General features: G+C 52.0%; 1 protein-coding gene across 2 annotated transcripts in view; it reads right to left on the minus strand.

Moving 5' to 3' along the window:
- PPP2R5C (protein phosphatase 2 regulatory subunit B'gamma) overlaps nucleotides 1-20,610 on the minus strand; it is a 155,984-nt gene that overhangs the window by 13,813 nt on the left and 121,561 nt on the right. For both annotated transcript variants that reach the window (XM_082242710.1, XM_082242711.1), the window contains 4 exons: nucleotides 19,576-19,746; nucleotides 16,306-16,433; nucleotides 9,499-9,600; nucleotides 2,882-2,954 (listed from right to left, as the gene is read on the minus strand). In XM_082242710.1, coding sequence (XP_082098836.1) covers nucleotides 2,882-2,954; nucleotides 9,499-9,600; nucleotides 16,306-16,433; nucleotides 19,576-19,746 — 474 coding nt within the window. The remainder of the gene's footprint in view (nucleotides 1-2,881; nucleotides 2,955-9,498; nucleotides 9,601-16,305; nucleotides 16,434-19,575; nucleotides 19,747-20,610) is intronic.

The following is a 20,610-nucleotide window of genomic DNA, read 5'->3' on the forward strand; positions in this document are numbered from 1 at the left end:
TTACACAGAGATGTACCGGTGTTCTCTGCATCCCCATGCAGGCTGTTCTTCTGATGTCAAATTGGGTCAAAGTAACCGCATGGACACAGCCGCTGCTCCAAATATGACACGGCTCCAAACACACCTAACCCTCGCACAGATGTCAAATTGGGAGGAGCCTGATAAGAGTGCACATGCCTAGGACCAGCGCAGACTTAAAAAGGTTGATTCCTTTCACCAGTGATGTCATCACGCATGCGCCGTGGATCACGATGTGCCCTCTTGGATTCCTCTAGAATGACTTCTATGCAGACTCTCTCACCCCCCCCCCCCCCATGTGGCAGTGGACCCTGGCGGTCCCAACTGATGGACATCCCGCGCTGACGTCCTGGCTCTCCACATACCTGACAAGCCTGTTTTATCCCTACTCCATGTCAGTTCCCCTTGTCTTTTATCTACAAAGTACATTACTGTCTGCAATTTTCTGTTTCTTTCTAAATTGGGAGCAGCAGCTGTGTCTGTGCGGTTACTTTGTACCAACTGACATCAGTGGGCGTGCCTACCTGAGGATCAATAGAACACCTGTGCAGGTACACTGTGTACACCTCATACAGGTATAAACTGTAGCACGCCTGTGTGAATGAGACCGAATTGTGAACTATCCGTGTTACAATCTTCTTACTTTTCTACAAAATCATTGAATATAGGGGCCTGATCCCGGTGAATGACTATGGGGTCATACAAGGTCAGGGGTCTGCTCACGGTGAAGGAATATGGGGTCATACAAGGTTCGGGATCTGCTCCCAGTGAATGAATATGGGGGTCATACGAGGTCAGGGGTCTGCTCCTGATAATTAAATATGGGGTCATACGAGGTCGGGGGTTTGCTCCTGGTGAATGAATATGGGGTCATACGAGGTCGGGGTCTGCTCTTGGTGAATGAATGAATAAGGGGGTCATACAAGGTCAGGGGTCTGCTCTTGGTGAATGAATATGGGGTCATACGAGGTCGGGGGTCTGCTCCTGATCAATATGGGGGTCATATGAGGTCAGGGGTCTGCTCCTGGTGAATGAATATGGGGTCATTGGAGGTTGAGGGTCTGTCTGTGAATATGGGGTCATACGAGGTCGGGGGTCTGCTCTTGGTGAATGAATGAATGAATAAGGGGGTCATACAAGGTCAGGGGTCTGCTCTTGGTGAATGAATATGGGGTCATACGAGGTCGGGGTCTGCTCCTGATCAATATGGGGGTCATATGAGGTCAGGGGTCTGCTCCTGGTGAATGAATATGGGGTCATTGGAGGTTGAGAGTCTGTCTGAATATGGGGTCATACGAGGTCGGGGGTCTGCTCCTGATGAATTGATATGGGGGGTCATACGAAGTTGAGGGTCTGCTCCCGGTGAATAAATATGGGGCCATACGAGGTCGGGGGGTCTGCTCCCAGTGAATGAAAATGGGGCCATAAGAGGTCGGGGGTCTGCTCCCAGTGAATGAATATGGGGCCATACGAGGTCGGGGATCTGCTCATGGTGAATGAATATGGGGTCATACGAGGTCGGTGGTCTGCTCCTGGTGAATGAATATGGGGTCATAAGAAGTCGGGGGTCTGTTCCCTATGAATGAATGTGGGGTCATACTAGGTTGGGGGTCTGCTCCTGATGCATGAATATGGGGTCATAGGAGGTCGGGGGTCTGCTCCTGGGGAATGAATATGGGGTATGGGGTCTGCTCCTGGGGAATGAATATGGGGTATGGGGTCTGCTCCTGGTGATTGAATATGGGGTCTGCTCCTGGTGAATGAATATGGGGTCATAGGAGGTCGGGGGTTTGCTCCCAGGGGAATGAATATGGGGCCATAGGAGGTCAGGGGGGTTTGCTCCCGATGAATGAATATGGGGTCATAGGAGGTCGGGGGTTTGCTCCCAGGGGAATGAATATGGGGCCATAGGAGGTCAGGGGGGTTTGCTCCCGGGGGAATGAATATAGGGTCATACGAGGTCGGGGGTTTGCTCCCGATGAATGAATATGGGGTCATAGGCGGTCAGGGGGTTTGCTCCCAGGGGAATGAATATAGGGTCATACGAGGTCGGGGGTTTGCTCCCGATGAATGAATATGGGGTCATAGGCGGTCAGGGGGTTTGCTCCCAGGGGAATGAATATAGGGTCATGCGAGGTCGGGGGTCTGCTCGCGGTGAATGAATTAGGGGTCATATGAGGTCAGGGGTCTGCTGAATGGGGATCATACAGGTGGTCATACCCAAGGCTGCACTATACACCACAATCATCATTACTGTCAAATCATCTTTATTGTACATTTTACAAACACCAATAAAAGGTCGGCTTCTCTGGGTGTCACAGAACAGAATGAACGCCTCTGGGGCTTAAAAATAAAGTAGGTCACATGACCAATCACTTCCAGGCAAACACTAAAATGTAGTGCGGAGTATCTACAAAGGTCACAGACAAGGGGGCGTGGCTGCATTTGTTGGTGGTACCTCTAGACTCCCGACCCCCGGGGGGACTGACTCCTGCAGCTGACATGATTGGATGCTTCACTCACAGAGCGGAATGTGCTGGCATAGCGCTGGTCTTATGGGTGAGGGCTCCACCGCTTGATGACTAAGCCAGTGGGCCAGCCTGTCCCCAAACAGGATTCAAGCAAATGCCCAAGTTCACTGCGCCTCTGCTGCGCACCCCGACAGGCCGATCCGCGGCAATGCTGCAGCTCCCAGCACTGGTACAGAGGAGAGCACTCCACCGTCAGCCAATCAAAACACGCAGCTCTGGGGGGGGTTGAAGCATTGTCAAGGGGAGACCAACATTCGCAAAGTCTGGCCAACATGGCTTCATTATCAGGTCCAGCAACCACAGATGCATTATGGGAGTCCAGGAGTCCTCACCTGGGGGTTGGATTTGGCGAGGTTTTCTATTTTAACCCAAGCTTCTTCTCTCTCCTTCAGCTTTAGCTTCTCCCTGGAACACAAAGCAAGAAGTGAGTGGATGGAAGGACGGCCATAGACAGGCAGAGATCTCATGGTGGGTAATAGGAGGGATCTGCTCACCCCTTACAGATCACTGAACGCAAAAAACACAAATGTTAGATTTACAGCTCACTATTCCTAACCGCTTACTGACAGCATAACCATTACACAGCGGCTCTCCTGCGCTGGATCACGTACCTAGCATGTGATCCACCACTTTCGGATAGGGGGGTGGGGGGGTGGTTTGCCGTCATGGCTGGGCTGTGAGTAGACACAGCACAAGTCAACCAGTGGGTGCCGGACAATGGATGTCCATTGGCCGGCACCTGCTGATCAGTGAGGACAGAGCTCTGCCTATATAAACAATACAGAGCTCTGTCCTGACAGCGGGGATGGGCAAAGCAGGGAAAGAAAATCAATCACATCCCTTAGTGAAAGCAGCACACACAAACACAATAGGCACACAGTACACACAAACACCGGCTAGGCACACAGTACACACAAACACCGGCTAGGCACACAGTACACACAAACACCAGCTAGGCACACAGTACACACAAACACTGGCTAAGCACACAGTACACACAAACACTGGCCAGGCACACAGTACACACCAACACTGGCTAGGCACACAATACACACAAACACTGGCTAGGCACACAGTACACACAAACACTGGCTAGGCACACAGTACACAAAAACACAAGCTAGGCACACAGTACACACAAACACTGGCTAGGCACACAGTACACAAAAACACAAGCTAGGCACACAGTACACAAACACCGGCTAGGCACAGTTAACCCTTTGATCACCCTACATGTTTAACCCCTTCCCAGCCAGTGTCATTATTACAGTGACAGTGCATATTTTTAGCACTGATCACTGTATTAACGCCATTGGTTTCCACAAAGTGTCAGTGTCCGATTGCCCGCTGCATTATCACATTCCCGCTATAAGTCGCTGTTCGCCGCCATTGCTAGTGTTAAAAAAAATAAAAATAAAAAAAATTCCAGTATATATCCCATAGTTTATACCTTTTGCGCAAACCAATCATACGCATTTTGGGTTTTTTTTTTTTTTACAAAAAAAATGTGTAGCAGAATACGTATTGGCCTACATTTATGAAGAAATTGGATTTTTTATTTTATTGGAATTGTTTTATAGAAGTAAAACATTGTTTTTTTTTTTTTCAAAATGTTTTTTTTTTTTTAATCAAATATCATATTTCTGACCTCCCGTAAAATCCATTTCTCTGATGTTTATTGGCAAACACAGCTCTTTAGGATTCTTCACCATAGGGTTATACTGCCCCCTACAGGAGTAGGACACTAGGCAAAAAAAAAAACAACTACGCCTTTGGGCGGTCCCAGGAGGTATACCCCTCCCCCCCCCTCTGTTATAGGTACTTAGTTTTGTTACAAGCAGTGTCAGAAGTAATACAACTCCATAGAGGGGTGGGTGCTGTGTCCGTCAATGAACATCAGAGAAACGTTTATTACGGCAAGTCAAAAATCTCATTTTCTCTTTCGTTCATCAATGGGCACAGCTTCTTAGGATTCGTGACCATTGGGACGTCCCAAAGCAGTGGCAAACAGGGAGAGGGGTGGGAACAGCAAAAAAAATTTCCCAAGGCTAAAATATTAGCCAACCAGGTAACAGGAGCTCAACCAAAAAACAACTGGAGCCCCCCTGAACAATACTCCCCGAAAGAGGGAACAGACCCTCTAAACAGCAGCCTGCAAAGCCTTGCAGCCAAAGGAAGCATCTGCAGATGCCAACACATCCACTTTATAGAATTTAGTGAAAAGTGTGCAGAGACTACCAGGTGGCCACCTTGTAAACTTCCGTTTCTGATGCCTGATGATGAAAGGCCCAGGAAGCACTAAGAGCCAGAGTAGAGTGCGCCGTGACAGGGAAAGGAGGAACCGGACCCCTGATAGAATAGGCCCGAGTCACCGTCTGGCGGACCCATCTTGAAATGGTCATAGAAGAAGCGGACAGCCCTTTTCTCGGCCCATCCATAAGCACAAATAGTGAGTTTTGACTTCCGAAAAGACTCCGTAGCTGCCAGGTACACCTGAATCGCCCGAACCACATCCAGGGCATGCAACGCAATTTCCTTAGGATGTTTAGGCCTGCGACACAGGGAAGGCAACACAATGTCTTCATTCAAATTGAAATCAGAGACTACTTTAGGAACAGACAGGGGCGAAGAACTACTTTATCTTAGTGGACCACCAAGGGGAGCGACAAGAGAAAGCCGGCAATTCGGACACCCTGCGAGTAGAGGTGATAGCCACCAAAAAGGGCCACACTCTGGGACAGCGTAAGCAGGGGAATCTCCGGAATATTTTCAAAGGGAGGCTTCTGGAGGACTGAAAGCACCAAGATCAGCTCCCAAGGTGGTAGAGAAAACCACACTGGTGGAGTCAAATGTCGAACACCCTGAATAAAAGGTACGCACCAGAGATTGCGTGGTCAGGGGCTGTTGAAAGACTACCATCAAGGCTGACACCTGGCCCTTGAGGGTACTCAAGGCCAATTTCTGCTCAACCCTCAGTTGAAAGAAAGATCAAGACCCGAGCCACCGAGAAAGAGCGAGGGTGAACACCAAGTGACCAACACCACAAAATGTACGCTTACCACGTACGATGGTAGAGCTTCCTAGACATAGACTACCTAGCCTTCAGCAGTGTCGGCAACACAGACCCAGGCAAACCTCTATCCCTCAGCACCTGGCTTTCAACAGCCAGGCCGTCCAAGCCAGCGATTGCAAGTAGGATGGAAGATCGGCCCTTGGGTCAGCAGATCCACTCCAAAAGGCAGCGTCCAAGGGACGTCGGCGATCCATCGCACTAAGTTGGCAAACCAAGACCGGCAAGGCCAGTCTGGGGCTACTAGAATGACAAGAATCTCTTCAGCCTCGATCCTGCGCAAAAGCCGTGGTAGAAGCTGGAGAGGAGGAAGAGGGAACATCAGAAGATACTGGCCCCAAGGGGTCCGCCAGAGGATCCCGTGACCTTGACACAAACCACAGTACCTTTCTGTTGACCCAGGACACCAACAGATCCACCGAACACATATCTGATGAAACACGTCCAGGTGAAGGGACCACTATCCTTGATCCAACGCCTGCCGACTAAGATAGTCCGCCTGCCAGTTTTTCCACTCCTAGCATATGTACGGTGGAGGGCCAGAAAGAAGCGTTCTGCCCACCGGAAGATGCCGGCTACATCCAGGGGCACCAATACACCCTTTGTTCTGCCCTGGTAATTGCCACCAACTTGGCATTGCCTGACTGCAACTGTACCAGTAGCTCCCCGGAGATGATTCGTACAGTGATCTAGTTACAGCCTGATCACACAAAGTTCCAAGACATTGCTCAGCAATCTGGACTCTTTCAGCGTCCAACAACCCCGAGCAGAGCTCAGTCCCGGGACAGCTCCCCACCCAGACAGACTGGCATCCATGGTGACTGCTCTCCAAGACAAGGGGAGAAAGGATTTGTCCTGCCAAAGAGCTGGGGATTGAACCTTCCAACCAGCGACCCCCTGGTTTCCCGGCACAGTCGGATCTAAAAGTCCAAAGACTGCGGACACTCATCCCATTTTACCAAGAACTCCCTTGGAAGGGACCTCGTATGGCACTGTGCAAACTGAACCACCTGAAGGTGGATACCATCAGGCCCAGCACTCGCATGCAAGTCTGGAGGGAGGACCACCTGCTGGACAGCAGTAGATGATACGCAGCATGCAACTTCTGGAAATTCTCCAGAGAAAGGAACGCTAGAAAGGCTAGAGCTTAATCCAGAGTCACACCCAAATAATCCAATTTTTTGGATGGAATCAGAGCAGACCTCTGGTAATTCAGAGGCCAACTGAACCCTTCAGGGTCTGTAGAGTTATCCCTACGTCACCCATCAGGGCAGCAGAGGACTTCGCTCACAAGAGGAGGTCATCCAGGGAGCCCAGTACCGCAATCCCCAGAATACCAGCAACGCCAGAACCGGGGTCAACCCTTTGTGAAGACCCGAGGAGCAGAGGCACGGCCCAAGGGTAATACTACGAACTGGCAATGCTCCTTTCCCACAGCAAAAACAGAGGCAGCGCTAGTGTCAGGAACCCATTGGATTGTGCAGGGATGCCGAGAGTGGCAGAAAGTTCCTGATAAAGGGATGCCACCGTCATACGAATGGACTCCATTCTGAACTTCTGTACCCACACAAGCAGATCAGAGCCCTAAGTTCCAGAATTGGACGAACCTAGCCCTCCTTCTTTGGGATCAGGAACAGGTTTGAATAGAAAAACCCTGAAACCAAGCTGATGCCTGAAGCAACAGGTCATTCACCGCCCCAAAAAGAGCTTGCAAACAGTCTGGGACACACACTGGAAGGGAGAACCTTTCCGAGGGCAAGAACGAAAAACTTGTAACCCGAAGAGTATCCGTCGTGGACCCATTGTTTTTTTATTTTTTTTTACCAAGGAGGTCCACAGGCCCGGAAACCAGCGAAAAATGCCCCACCACCCCAGGCTTTGGCGGGGGTCGCACCTTAAAGCTGAAGGAACCTTGTCTGCAGGTTTAGAAAAAAAATCCTGCACACGGCCACTAGACCAGGGCTGCTTGGAACCTCCCGAAGAGTTAAAACCTCTTGTGGGCCACGTCTGCGAAAAGGTTCTCTTTCCTTCCCAGACAGTGGAAGAAAGATACTCTTCCCCCCCCATGAGACTCAACAATGTCAACAAGGTCTGGTCCGCAGACCAACACTGAAGCCACAATACAAGCCTAAGCCCGCTGCTGAAACCAATAGCTTAGAAATCAGGGGAGCCATGTCAAAAGAGGCATCACAGACAAACTGCAGCCCCTGGACCAACTGGTCTGCCACTCAGCCAAGACAGGGGGAACCTGCTCACCCTCTAGGTCATAGCGCAAAAGCGTAGCCCGCTCAGTGTTTGTGACACTAGGGCAATGGCTAGGACTGGCCTAAACGCTGAGCCAGCAATAGAGAGCCTAATATGGCCACAGCCACTACCTTACTGTCAAGCCAGACCCTTAAAGGCCGGCGATTCCTCTACCGTAAACATTGTTGTCTGTTCAACCTGGAGACAGGGAGGTCCACCACTGGTGGAACAGTCCACTTCTGGAGGAGCCACCCCGCACAAAGGGGTACCTCACAGCAAGGCTTGTAAGAACCACAAGAGGGCATTTTAGACGCACCCATGCATTATAGACAAATTTGTCAAAATAGAAAGGATAAGGAAACCTGTTTGCCGCGTGGGACGGCTAGAGAGTGCCAAAAAAAGGAGGGAAGGCCACTTATGAAGCCGCCTCAGCTGCACCCTCCATCTGCAAAATCACCTGCACGGATGCAACCAGTGTGTCAACCAGCACCTCTTGAGCGCAGCTACATCTGTGGAGGAATCATCCTCACTAGCAGACAGGTCAGGGTGGCCAATGTTGCTACCAACCCAGCAGGTTGGGCACAGCCACGGCAACAGAGCCAGATTCAGGATCTGACGACAGATGAGGCAGAGGGGGCACTCTGGAAAACGCAAGCAAAAAACTCAGAGGGGGCCACAGACTGAGGCCCCACACGGGGCGCCAACCGCCGATGCCCCGCCAGGGGAATCATTCTCACTATCTCCTGCAGAGGCGGCCTCAAAGAGGGCCTGCCCACCACCAGTGCCCCTCTGATGCGGGTAGTCCCGCAGGCAGAATTCCCCCTAGGGTCTCACAACACCTACAGGGAAGTCTAATGGGAAGCGTTCGTCTAATGGCGGCTACAGCTGCCTGCGACCCAGACCATCCTCACAGTGCCACCCTTCCAGAAGGAGGGGCCCGGCTCAGCCGCATGGCCTAGTAGGCCACAAGTTGTAGCCTAAATTTTTGGGCGGCCTGCTTTCAACAGCCAGGCCTTCAAGAAGGGAGGGCAGATGTTTGCCATGAAGAGCAGCTGCTTCAGCCACCCTCAATAGGGCTGCCCTAAAGAGCATCTGTCCGGTAGACCACAAAGCCGTGGCCGCAATTACCGGGGGTCTGACCGTGTAGAGTGCCAACCTGCGGAAGCCCGATCACCCGCTCCCCAGGCCTAACAAGAGAAAAGGTGAGCCCAAGGAAGCCCTTCACTGGCTTCTGGAACCATGCTAACAGTTACAGCAGGCAGCCATAAGCTCAATTTAACCAATTGTCTACCATGCCACCTATATATGTACCTTGGCAGACAATTGGTCAAACAAGGCTTTCTTCCTTCTGTAAACCACTAATCTCCCCATTCACAATGCAATGGAGATGGACAAAAGAAGACGTGGGAAGTCCAGCCTGGGTGACAGCCATCTCCCTCTGTAGATGCAGCAGAGCAGAAGACAGATGAGGTCATCACTCTACTCCCTCTTCTCCTTGTTATCCGCATGCAACACACCAGCCCAGTCTGAGCACAGCAAGGGATGATAACGAATCAAATTCGTCTACACACCCGATGGAGGTAAGACGTGCTTGGAGCACACAGATAAGGATGGGATGTAACAAGGAACACTTACTTTTGTTTCTCTGCTTTAAACTGTTGAGTGCAGTCATCGAAAAGTTTTTGGTTCATTTCCATAAACAGCTTCAACGCGTTGTATATCAATCCATGGATAGTCCTAAGAGAGATGGAAACACAAGTATGACCATCAGAGGGAAGGAAATCATTGGTGATGGTAAGTCACAGGGCTAAATAATCCCCAAACAGCCAACCAAAACTCAGTTACCCATCACCTGTATATAGAGCCTTACCAATCATTATAATCTATAAAACCGCCGGCCTGGGCTCCAGCTTCATGTCCCTTACACACAGGGCCCCCTAGGTGCAGCGAACGTCTATCCCCTCCGCCTGCAGCCTTGTCAAAGTCTATGGCAGGCTGTGGCTGCACACTGTACTGAGTGGTACCCGCGTTCAGGGCCATGTGCATCCTAGAATGCAGGTCTGGTGTTGTGGTCCTTCATCTCTAAACGCATAGGGCCCCAAACGCATAGGGTCCCAAACGAGAGTATCGCTAAGTACAACTTTTAGCTCAATGCAGTTGAAACCTGCCATAAACTGAGAATCTGCAGGCGATGGGACTGTGCACTGCACCTAGGTGGCCCTTTGTGCACGGGGCCCTAAATGGGTTTTAATATATTAAATTTCTAATGCTTGTATACAAAATGTCAAGCCTAGAATTTTATTTTTGGTATGACAAGCAAAGCTAATCCGAGAAACCATATCAGTCCTTTGTATGAAGAATATCTCTTGGATTACTCTGTGCAGGGACTCGAGAGGATCGCCGTCCCTTCGGGCGCACCTTCTGCCCTTCGCCGTCCCTCCGTGTGCACCTTCTGCCCTTTCACAGCCCCTCCGGGCGGCACCTTCTGCCCTTTCACAGCCCCTCCGGGCGCACCTTCCGCCCTTTCACAGCCCCTCCGGGCGCACCTTCCGCCCTTTCACAGCCCCTCCGGGCGCACCTTCCGCCCTTTCACAGCCCCTCCGGGCGCACCTTCCGCCTTTCACAGCCCCTCCGGGCGCACCTTCCGCCTTTCACAGCCCCTCCGGGCGCACCTTCCGCCCTTTCACAGCCCCTCCGGGCGCACCTTCCGCCCTTTCACAGCCCCTCCGGGCGCACCTTTCGCCCTTTCACAGCCCCTCCGGGCGCACCTTCCGCCCTTTCACAGCCCCTCCGGGCGCACCTTCCGCCCTTTCACAGCCCCTCCGGGCGCACCTTCCGCCCTTTCACAGCCCCTCCGGGCGGCACCTTCTGCCCTTTCACAGCCCCTCCGGGCGCACCTTCCGCCTTTCACAGCCCCTCCGGGCGCACCTTCCGCCCTTTCACAGCCCCTCCGGGCGCACCTTCCGCCCTTTCACAGCCCCTCCGGGCGCACCTTCCGCCCTTTCACAGCCCCTCCGGGCGCACCTTCCGCCCTTTCACAGCCCCTCCGGGCGCACCTTCCGCCCTTTCACAGCCCCTCCGGGCGCACCTTCCGCCCTTTCACAGCCCCTCCGGGCGCACCTTCCGCCCTTTCACAGCCCCTCCGGGCGCACCTTCCGCCCTTTCACAGCCCCTCCGGGCGCACCTTCCGCCCTTTCACAGCCCCTCCGGGCGGCACCTTCCGCCCTTTCACAGCCCCTCCGGGCAGCACCTTCCGCCCTTTCACAGCCCCTCCGGGCGGCACCTTCCGCCCTTCACAGCCCCTCCGGGCGGCACCTTCCGCCCTTCACAGCCCCTCCGGGCGGCACCTTCCGCCCTTCACAGCCCCTCCATGTGCACCTTCCGCCCTTCACAGCCCCTCCAAGTGCACCTTCCGCCCTTCACAGCCCCTCCGGGAGCACCTTCCGCCCTTCACAGCCCCTCCTGGCGGCACCTTCTGCCCTTCACAGCCCCTCCGGGTGAACCCTCTGCTCTTTGTTATAAATAGCCCCCCCTAAACTCTGGTCACACTCCCCGACCCCCTAAACTCTGATCACACTTCCAATTCCGCCCCCTAGATGCTGATCACACTCCCCCACCCCCCTAAACTCTGATCACACTCCTTCCCGCCTCCCTAACCTCTGGTCACACTCCCCGCCCCCCCTAAACTCTGGTCACATTCCGCGCCCCCCTTAAACTCTGATCACACTCCCCGCCCCCCCCTAAACTCTGATCACACTCCGGCTTCCCATCCACTAAAAAGCAATCCGCCACTAAAGGGTTTATTTTTTTTTGGTGACCTAATAATGGCTCCAGGCTCCCTCTGGCTCTGGGCCCGGCAGGAGGTTCACATGGCCCCTTGTCATTATCCAGGAAATGTGTTTCGGCAGAGCCGGCCAATTAGTGTCTCTTCCTGAACAGAGTTCCTGGATGACGGCAGCGGCCATGTAACCCTCCAGCTACAGAAAGCCAGGACCCGCGGATGGAGGGAGCCTGGAAAAGATGATGGATGAGTAGAAGAAATGTTTAAATGTCAGATTATATGGGGGGGGGGGGGGGGGGAGGAGTCACAATCCTTCTGTGTCCTTCATTGTGCAGCCAAATGTTGTATATCAGCTGCTCTATGTATTTAGAGGTCTATAGTGAAGTTAAAGCCCCGCTCCCATCATGGCCACCCCGTCCTTCTCTGCTCCTCCATTCCATGTACATTCCCTCTTCATTATCTGGAGTATAAGTGGGGAATCGGAAGATTTCTCTGGATTCTTGTTCTGATGACAGATTAAACTTTGGAATTTTCTTTGTTTTCAGTCACGGTGATAATGCTCACCAAGACAATTTGAGTGAATCTCCCCAGAGGACTGAGACGGCAATAAAATCCTGACTGGGGATTATAATCCGCCTTTATATACACTTTAGGGCCTCATTCACACAGGTATAACACATGTACAGGTGTTCTATGAATCCCGGTGCAGGCAGTCCCAATCACATCTATAAGGACGTAGCGTCTGCACACACACAGCCGCTGCTTCCAAATGGAAAGCCTCGTGGGTGCATGTCAAAGAACGGGGAGCAGTGTCTGTGTGCAAGGCCGCGCACCCAGTGGGGAGCAGTGTCCGTGTGCAGGGCCGTGCACCCAATGGGAAGCAGTGTCCGTGTGCAGAGCCGCGCACCCAATGGGGAGCAGTGTCCGTGTGCAGGGCTGTGCACCCAATGGGAAGCAGTGTCCGTGTGCAGAGCCGCGCACCCAATGGGGAGCATTATCCATGTGCAGGGCCGCGCACCCAATGGGGAGCAGTGTCCGTGTGCAGGGCCAGGCACCCAACTGGGAGCAGCGTCCGTGTGCGTGCACCCAACTGGGAGCAGCGTCCGTGTCCGGGGCCGTGCACCCAATGGGGAGCAGTGTTCGTGTGCAGGGCCGCGCACCCAATGGGGAGCAGTGTCCGTGTGCAGGGCCGTGCGCTCAGCGGGGAGCAGTGTCCGTGTGCAGGGCCGTGCGCCCAGCGGGGAGCAGTGTCCGTGTGCAGGGCCGTGCGCCCAGCGGGGAGCAGTGTCCGTGTGCAGGGCCGTGCGCCCAGCAGGGAGCAGTATCCGTGTGCAGGGCCGCGCACCCAATGGGGAGCAGTGTCCATGTGCAGGGCCGTGCATCTAATGGGGAGCAGTGTCCGTGTGCAGGGCCGTGCATCCAATGGGGAGCAGTGTCCGTGTGCAGGGTCGCGCACCCAATGGGGAGCAGTATCCGTGCGCAGGGCCGCGCACCCAATGGGGAGCAGTGTCCATATGCAGGGCCGTGCGCCCAGCGGGGAGCAGTGTCCGTGTGCAGGGCCGTGCGCCCAGCGGGGAGCAGTATCCGTGTGCAGGGCCGCGCACCCAGCGGGGAGCAGTATCCGTGTGCAGGGCCGCGCACCCAGCGGGGAGCAGTATCCGTGTGCAGGGCCGCGCACCCAATGGGGAGCAGTGTCCATGTGCAGGGCCGTGCATCCAATGGGGAGCAGTGTCCGTGTGCAGGGCCGTGCATCCAATGGGGAGCAGTGTACGTGTGCAGGGTCGCGCACCCAATGGGGAGCAGTGTCCGTGCGCAGGGCCGCGCACCCAATGGGAAGCAGTGTCCGTGCGCAGGGCCGCGCACCCAATGGGGAGCAGTGTCCATGTGCAGGGCCGTGCACCCAATGGGGAGCAGTGTCCGTGTGCAGGGCCGTGCATCCAATGGGGAGCAGTGTCCGTGTGCAGGGCCGCGCACCCAATGGGGAGCAGTGTCCGTGTGCAGGGCCGTGCACCCAGCGGGGAGCAGTGTCCGTGTGCAGGGCCGTGCGCCCAGCGGGGAGCAGTGTCCGTGTGCAGGGCCGTGCGCCCAGCGGGGAGCAGTGTCCGTGTGCAGGGCCGTGCGCCCAGCGGGGAGCAGTGTCCGTGTGCAGGGCCGTGCGCCCAGCGGGGAGCAGTGTCCGTGTGCAGGGCCGTGCGCCCAGCGGGGAGCAGTATCCGTGTGCAGGGCCGTGCGCCCAGCGGGGAGCAGTATCCGTGTGCAGGGCCGTGCGCCCAGCGGGGAGCAGTGTCCGTGTGCAGGGCCGTGCGCCCAGCGGGGAGCAGTGTCCGTGTGCAGGGCTGTGCGCCCAACGGGGAGCAGTGTCCATGTGCAGGGCCGTGCACCCAATGGGGAGCAGTGTCCGTGTGCAGGGCCACGCATCCAATTGGGAGCAGCGTCCGTGTCCAGGGCCGTGCACCCAATGGGGAGCAGTGTCCGTGTTCAGGGCCACGCATCCAATTGGGAGCAGCGTCCGTGTTCAGGGCCACGCATCCAATTGGGAGCAGCGTCCGTGTTCAGGGCCACGCATCCAATTGGGAGCAGCGTCCGTGTTCAGGGCCACGCACCCAATTGGGAGCAGCGTCCGTGTTCAGGGCCACGCACCCAATAGGGAGCAGTGTCGATGTTTAGGGCAGCGCATTCAGATGCAGCATCCCAAATGATGTGATTAGGAGACAGATGCATGGAATGAATGGGACGGCCTGCACAGGGATGCATGGAATGAATGGGACGGCCTGCACAGGGATACATGGAATGAATGGGACGGCCTGCACAGGGATACATGGAACACCTGTACATCCCCGTGTGGGCATGCATAGCCCTCCCATGGGTGTACGCTGTGGTACGTCTGAGTGAACGAGGCCTATAAGATGACATTATTGAACATGTAGAGGAATAGAAGCTTATACAGTAAACCCCCCTCCATTGCGGGGGTTACGTTCCGGACCCAGCCGCGAAAAGTGAAACGAAATAGAAAAACCCTATTAAAATGCATTGTAGGCGGGGTTTTTTTACTGTCACTGTACGTGTAAAAGCATTTTAGGGTCTTTAAACGCACTTTTAAAACAATAGAAACTCATTTAAACACATAAAAGATACTGAGAGACACAGCAAGAGCTATGGAAAACACAAAAATATTTCATTTTTATAGTAAAATAACATTACAAAAAAAAACAAACCGCAATATACCGGGACCGCAAAAATGGAACCGCGATGGAGCGGGGGTTTACTGTACTGTAGATCAGCAGCCAGGGAAACAACCATGTTTGGAATTGCTTCCATTTTTCATGAAAAGGTGGACTTACCCTTTAAATGACTATTTATGATCTGGGTGCCAGTGGGTGGGGCAGACTTGTACTCAGAGAGGCGGGGCTTATGCCTCCATAAGGGTCTGTGTGAACGGGATTTGGGTGATGGTATCAGTCTGACACACATCGGAGTGAATGGGATTTGGGTGATGGTATCAGTCTGACACACATCGGAGTGAATGGGATTTGGGTGATGGTATCAGTCTGACACACATCGGAGTGAATGGGATTTGGGTGATGGTATCAGTCTGACACATCGGAGTGAATGGGATTTGGGTGATGGTATCAGTCTGACACACATCGGAGTGAATGGGATTTGGGTGATGGTATTAGTCTGACACACATCGGAGTGAATGGGATTTGGGTGATGGTATCAGTCTGACACACATCGGAGTGAATGGGATTTGGGTGATGGTATCAGTCTGACACACATCGGAGTGAATGGGATTTGGGTGATGGTATCAGTCTGACACACATCGGAGTGAATGGGATTTGGGTGATGGTATCAGTCTGACACACATCGGAGTGAATGGGATTTGGGTGATGGTATCAGTCTGACACACATCGGAGTGAATGGGATTTGGGTGATGGTATCAGTCTGACACACATCGGAGTGAATGGGATTTGGGTGATGTATCAGTGACACATCGGAGGTGACTCAATATTCATTGAGAGGCACATTTAATCGGGAGTTGACCTTCTTCAGGCCGGCTTTGCATTCCCATAGAGTTGAATAAAGTGAAATAAAACCCACTGACACAGAACAGAGTGGAAGTAATCCAGGACGGTACCGAGGAGGTTTTCCTGGACTTTGCAGTGCCTATTTTTCAGGAGTACAATTTGTTTGGGCACAATATAAAAAAAAATACCTACAGGACATCTCTGAAATAGACGCACATTTTCCATGGTTTCCATTTCGTCTCTTAAAATGAATACTGAAATGATAGAAAAGTCCCTGATAATCCTGCCAGAAATCCAGGGAGCTCCTAACTTCCTGTAGTGAGCGGACAGTGCTGCCTCCACTGCACCGAGATCCCAAGCAATCTTATCCCATAAGCTCTGCAGAACATCCCTCCTATGTGTTATGAAGATGAGAAAAAGGGGAGGAGCTTCTGTATCTTTGTTTTACTATGTCTACAGATCTACAAATCATGAAATCGATGAGAAAGGATTCTAAAAGCACTCGGGGTCACCTGAAGAGGAACTGTGGAAGCCACCTGGAGGACCCCAGAATCTACATTTCTATACTATGAGAACGACGATGAACTAAAACATTATCGGATACACGGAACGTTCCCAGGAAATCGGTTCTCTTACTTGTTCCAATGTGTCTTGGAGTTTCGGTACAACGATGGGAACATAATGGGGAGGATTTTCGCTGCGTTATCACTGATTAGACTCATGATGTATTCGTTATTCCAATAATATAACGCTCGTTCCGCCACCTGAAATAAAACAGAATAAAAATATTCATCCAACTTCACTTCCTCATTCAGGGGGGAGGGGTGTGTATTATATTGGAGAGGAATCTAGAATCTGTTCCAAAGTGAAAAGACCCCAATCTACCCCCACTACCACCATACCTACCTATAGATACCCCAATCCACCCCACTACCACCATACCTACCTATAGATACCCCAATCAACCCCCACTACCACCATACCTACCTATAAATACCCCAATCCACCCCCACTACCACCATACCTACCTATAGATACCCCAATCCACCCCCACTACTCTATACCATACCATACCTATAGATACCCCAATCCACCCCCACTACCACCATACCTACCTATAGATACCCCAATCCACCCCCACTACCACCATACCTACCTATAGATACCCCAATCCACCCCCACTACCACCATACCTACCTATAAATACCCCAATCCACCCCCACTACCACCATACCTACCTATAGATACCCCAATCCACCCCCACTACCACCATACCTACCTATAGATACCCCAACCCACCCCCACTACCACCATACCTACCTATAGATACCCCAATCCACCCCCACTACCATCATACCTACCTATAGATACCCCAATCCACCCCCACTACCATCATACCTACCTATAGATACCCCAATCCACCCCCACTACCACCATACCTACCTATAAATACCCCAATCCACCATACCTACCTATAAATACCCCAATCCACCCCCACTACCACCATACCTACCTATAGATACCCCAATCAACCCCCACTACCACCATTCCTACCTATAGATACCCCAATCCACCCCCACTACTCTATACCAGTGGTTCTCAAATCCGGTCCTCGGGACCCACCAACAGGCCAGGTTTGCAAGATAACTAAATTACATCACAGGTGATCTCATTTGCTTCTCAGTGATTGCAGTATTCTAGTCTGCATCCCCCAAGGTAATACTTAAAATCTGGCCTGTTAGTGGGTCCCGAGGACCGGATTTGAGAACCACTGCTCTATACCATACCTACCTATAGATACCCCAATCCACCCCCACTACCATCATACCATACCTATAAATACCCCAATCCACCATACCTACCTATAAATACCCCAATCCACCCCCACTACTCTATACCTACCTATAGATACCCCAATCCACCCCCACTACTCTATACCAGTGGTCCTCAACTCCGGTCCTCAGGGCCCACTAACAGGCCAGATTGTAAGTATTACCTTGGGGAGATGCAGACTAGAGTACTGCAATCACTGAGCAGCAAATGATATCACCGGGGATGTATTTCAGTTATCTTGCAAACCTGGCCTGTTAGTGGGCCCTGTAGGCCAGGGTTGAGGACCACTGCTCTATACCATACCCCAATCCACCCCCACTACTCTATACCATACCTACCTATAGATACCCCAATCTACCCCCACTACTCTATACCATACCTACCTATAAATACCCCAATCCACCCCCACTACTCTATACCATACCTACCTATAAATACCCCAATCCACCCCCACTACTCTATACCATACCTACCTATAAATACCCCAATCCACCCCCACTACTGTATACTATACCTACCTATAAATACCCCAATCCACCCCCACTACCACCATACCTACCTATAGACACCCCAATCCACCCCCACTACCACCATACCTACCTATAGACACCCCAATCCACCCCCACTACCACCATACCTACCTATTGACACCCCAATCCACCCCCACTACCACCATACCTACCTATAGACACCCCAATCCACCCCCACTACTGTATACTACACCTACCAATAAATACCCCAATCCACCCCCACTACCACCATACCTACCTATAGACATCCCAATCCACCCCCACTACCATCATACCTACCTATAGACACCCCAATCCACCCCCACTACTGTATACCATACCTACCTATAAATACCCCAATCCACCCCCACTACCACCATACCTACCTATAGACACCCCAATCCACCCCCACTACTGTATACCATACCTACCTATAAATACCCCAATCCACCCCCACTACCACCATACCTACCTATAGACACCCCAATCCACCCCCACTACTGTATACTATACCTTCCTATAAATACCCCAATCCACCCCCACTACCACCATACCTACCAATAAATATCCCAATCCACCCCCACTACCACCATACCTACCTATAAATACCCCAATCCACCCCAACTACCACCATACCTACCTATAAATACCCCAATCCACCCCCACTACTGAATACTATACCTACCTATAAATACCCCAATCCACCCCCACTACCACCATACCTACCTATAGACACCCCAATCCACCCCCACTACCACCATACCTACCTATAGACACCCCAATCCACCCCCACTACCACCATACCTACCTATAGACACCCCAATCCACCCCCACTACTGTATACTATACCTCCCTATAAATACCCCAATCCACCCCCACTACTGTATACTATACCTACCTATAAATATCCCAATCCACCCCCACTACTTTAGGACCAGGTCATACACCATACCCACCTACATACACCCCAATCCACCCCCACTATACCACTAGGTCATACACCATACCCACCTACATACACCCAAATCCACCCCCACTACTATACCCCCAGGTCATACACCATACCCACCTACAGACACCCCAATCCACCACCACTACTATACCCCCAGGTCATACACCATACCCACCTACAGACACCCCAATCCAGCCTCACTACTACACCCCCAGGTCATACACCATACCCACCTAATGTAAATAGATGGAGTAAACCGGTCCTAACACTTTCCTGTGTTGTGGGGTATGGAAAATGTTTTTTAAGGTGACCTTACACTTATTTAGATTGGCGGGTAAGTCCGCATTATTCTCCAGTTTACTGAAGCTGCTGGATTTGTCCTGAGACCCTCGGCATCTATTCTGTCTGAGCACTTAGGAGGTGAAAAGACCACAAAGCTGAAAAGGGGTGGGGGTGGTTTTCAAAAATCTGGATTTCCACCCTTAAAAACAGATTTTATAAGAAATCCATGTGGCACAAGGCTGGTCACCAGAAAACACAGAGGCCGCACCGGACCCCTCATACTGCAATGGAAGGAGAAATGCTGTGGACACATCAGGAATGGCGGCGTACCTGGAAGTGCGGGCTGGACACACACTTGGCGAGCTGCCGGAAGAGGGGCTCCATGACTTTCACAAATTCCGAAGGTTCTATGACATCTAAAATTTCTTCTAGTTCATTTAAAAACATGACTTCCTTAGGACTGTGAGTCTTCGGCCAATACTTGAGCAGAGCCATCACCACCTGCGGAGGAAGACCGATCCCAAATTAATGAGCAGAAAACACTGGAACCCCCATATGAGCACCACCTGAAAGGAGGACTGTCTGTGCTGTCCATCAACAGACCTCCTCCTGTCCAAGGTGCAGAATATGAAGGGAATACTCCGATTTACTGAAACCATTTGCTGGGTTTACATTTTCTAACAGCTGAGAGAACCAATCAATAGACAGATATTGGGGGTGGGGGGGTTCCCATGAGGTGCGTTCAGTCTGTCTTCTACATCAAAAGGCATTCGTCCTTCAACCTTTCACCCCTAAAAAACATCTACAGTGCCTTGAAAAAGTATTCACACCCCCTGAGATTTCCCCCATTTTCTCATGTTACAACCAAAAAACGTAAATGTATTTTATTGGGATTTTATGTGATAGACCGACACAAAGTGGCCATAATTGTGAAGTGGAAGGAAAATGATAAATGATACAAATAAATCTGTGAAAAGTGTGGCTGCATTTGTATTCACCCCCCGGAGTCAATACTTTGTAGCTCCGCCTTTCCCTGCAATTACAGCTGCGAGTCTTTTTGGGGATGTCTCTACCAGCTTTGCACATCTAGAGAGGACATTTCTGCCCATTCTTCTTTGCAAAAAATCTCAAGCTCTGTCAGATTGGATGGAGAGCGTCTGTGAACTGCAATTTTCAAGTCTTGTCACAGATTCTCAATGTGATTTAGGTCTGGACTGTGACTGGGCCATTCTAACACGTGTTTTATCAAGTCCAAGTCTAGTGGGAAATTCTAGAGCACTTCATGTTTCCCTCTGCTGCAAGAGGAAGATGAGAGACACCAGACCCAACAATGCAGACTCAATACTTGGTCGGGGCTCCTATTGC

Source organism: Pelophylax lessonae, assembly GCF_965119305.1.
Source record: "Pelophylax lessonae genome assembly, chromosome: 13".
Taxonomy (NCBI): Eukaryota; Metazoa; Chordata; class Amphibia; order Anura; family Ranidae; genus Pelophylax; species Pelophylax lessonae.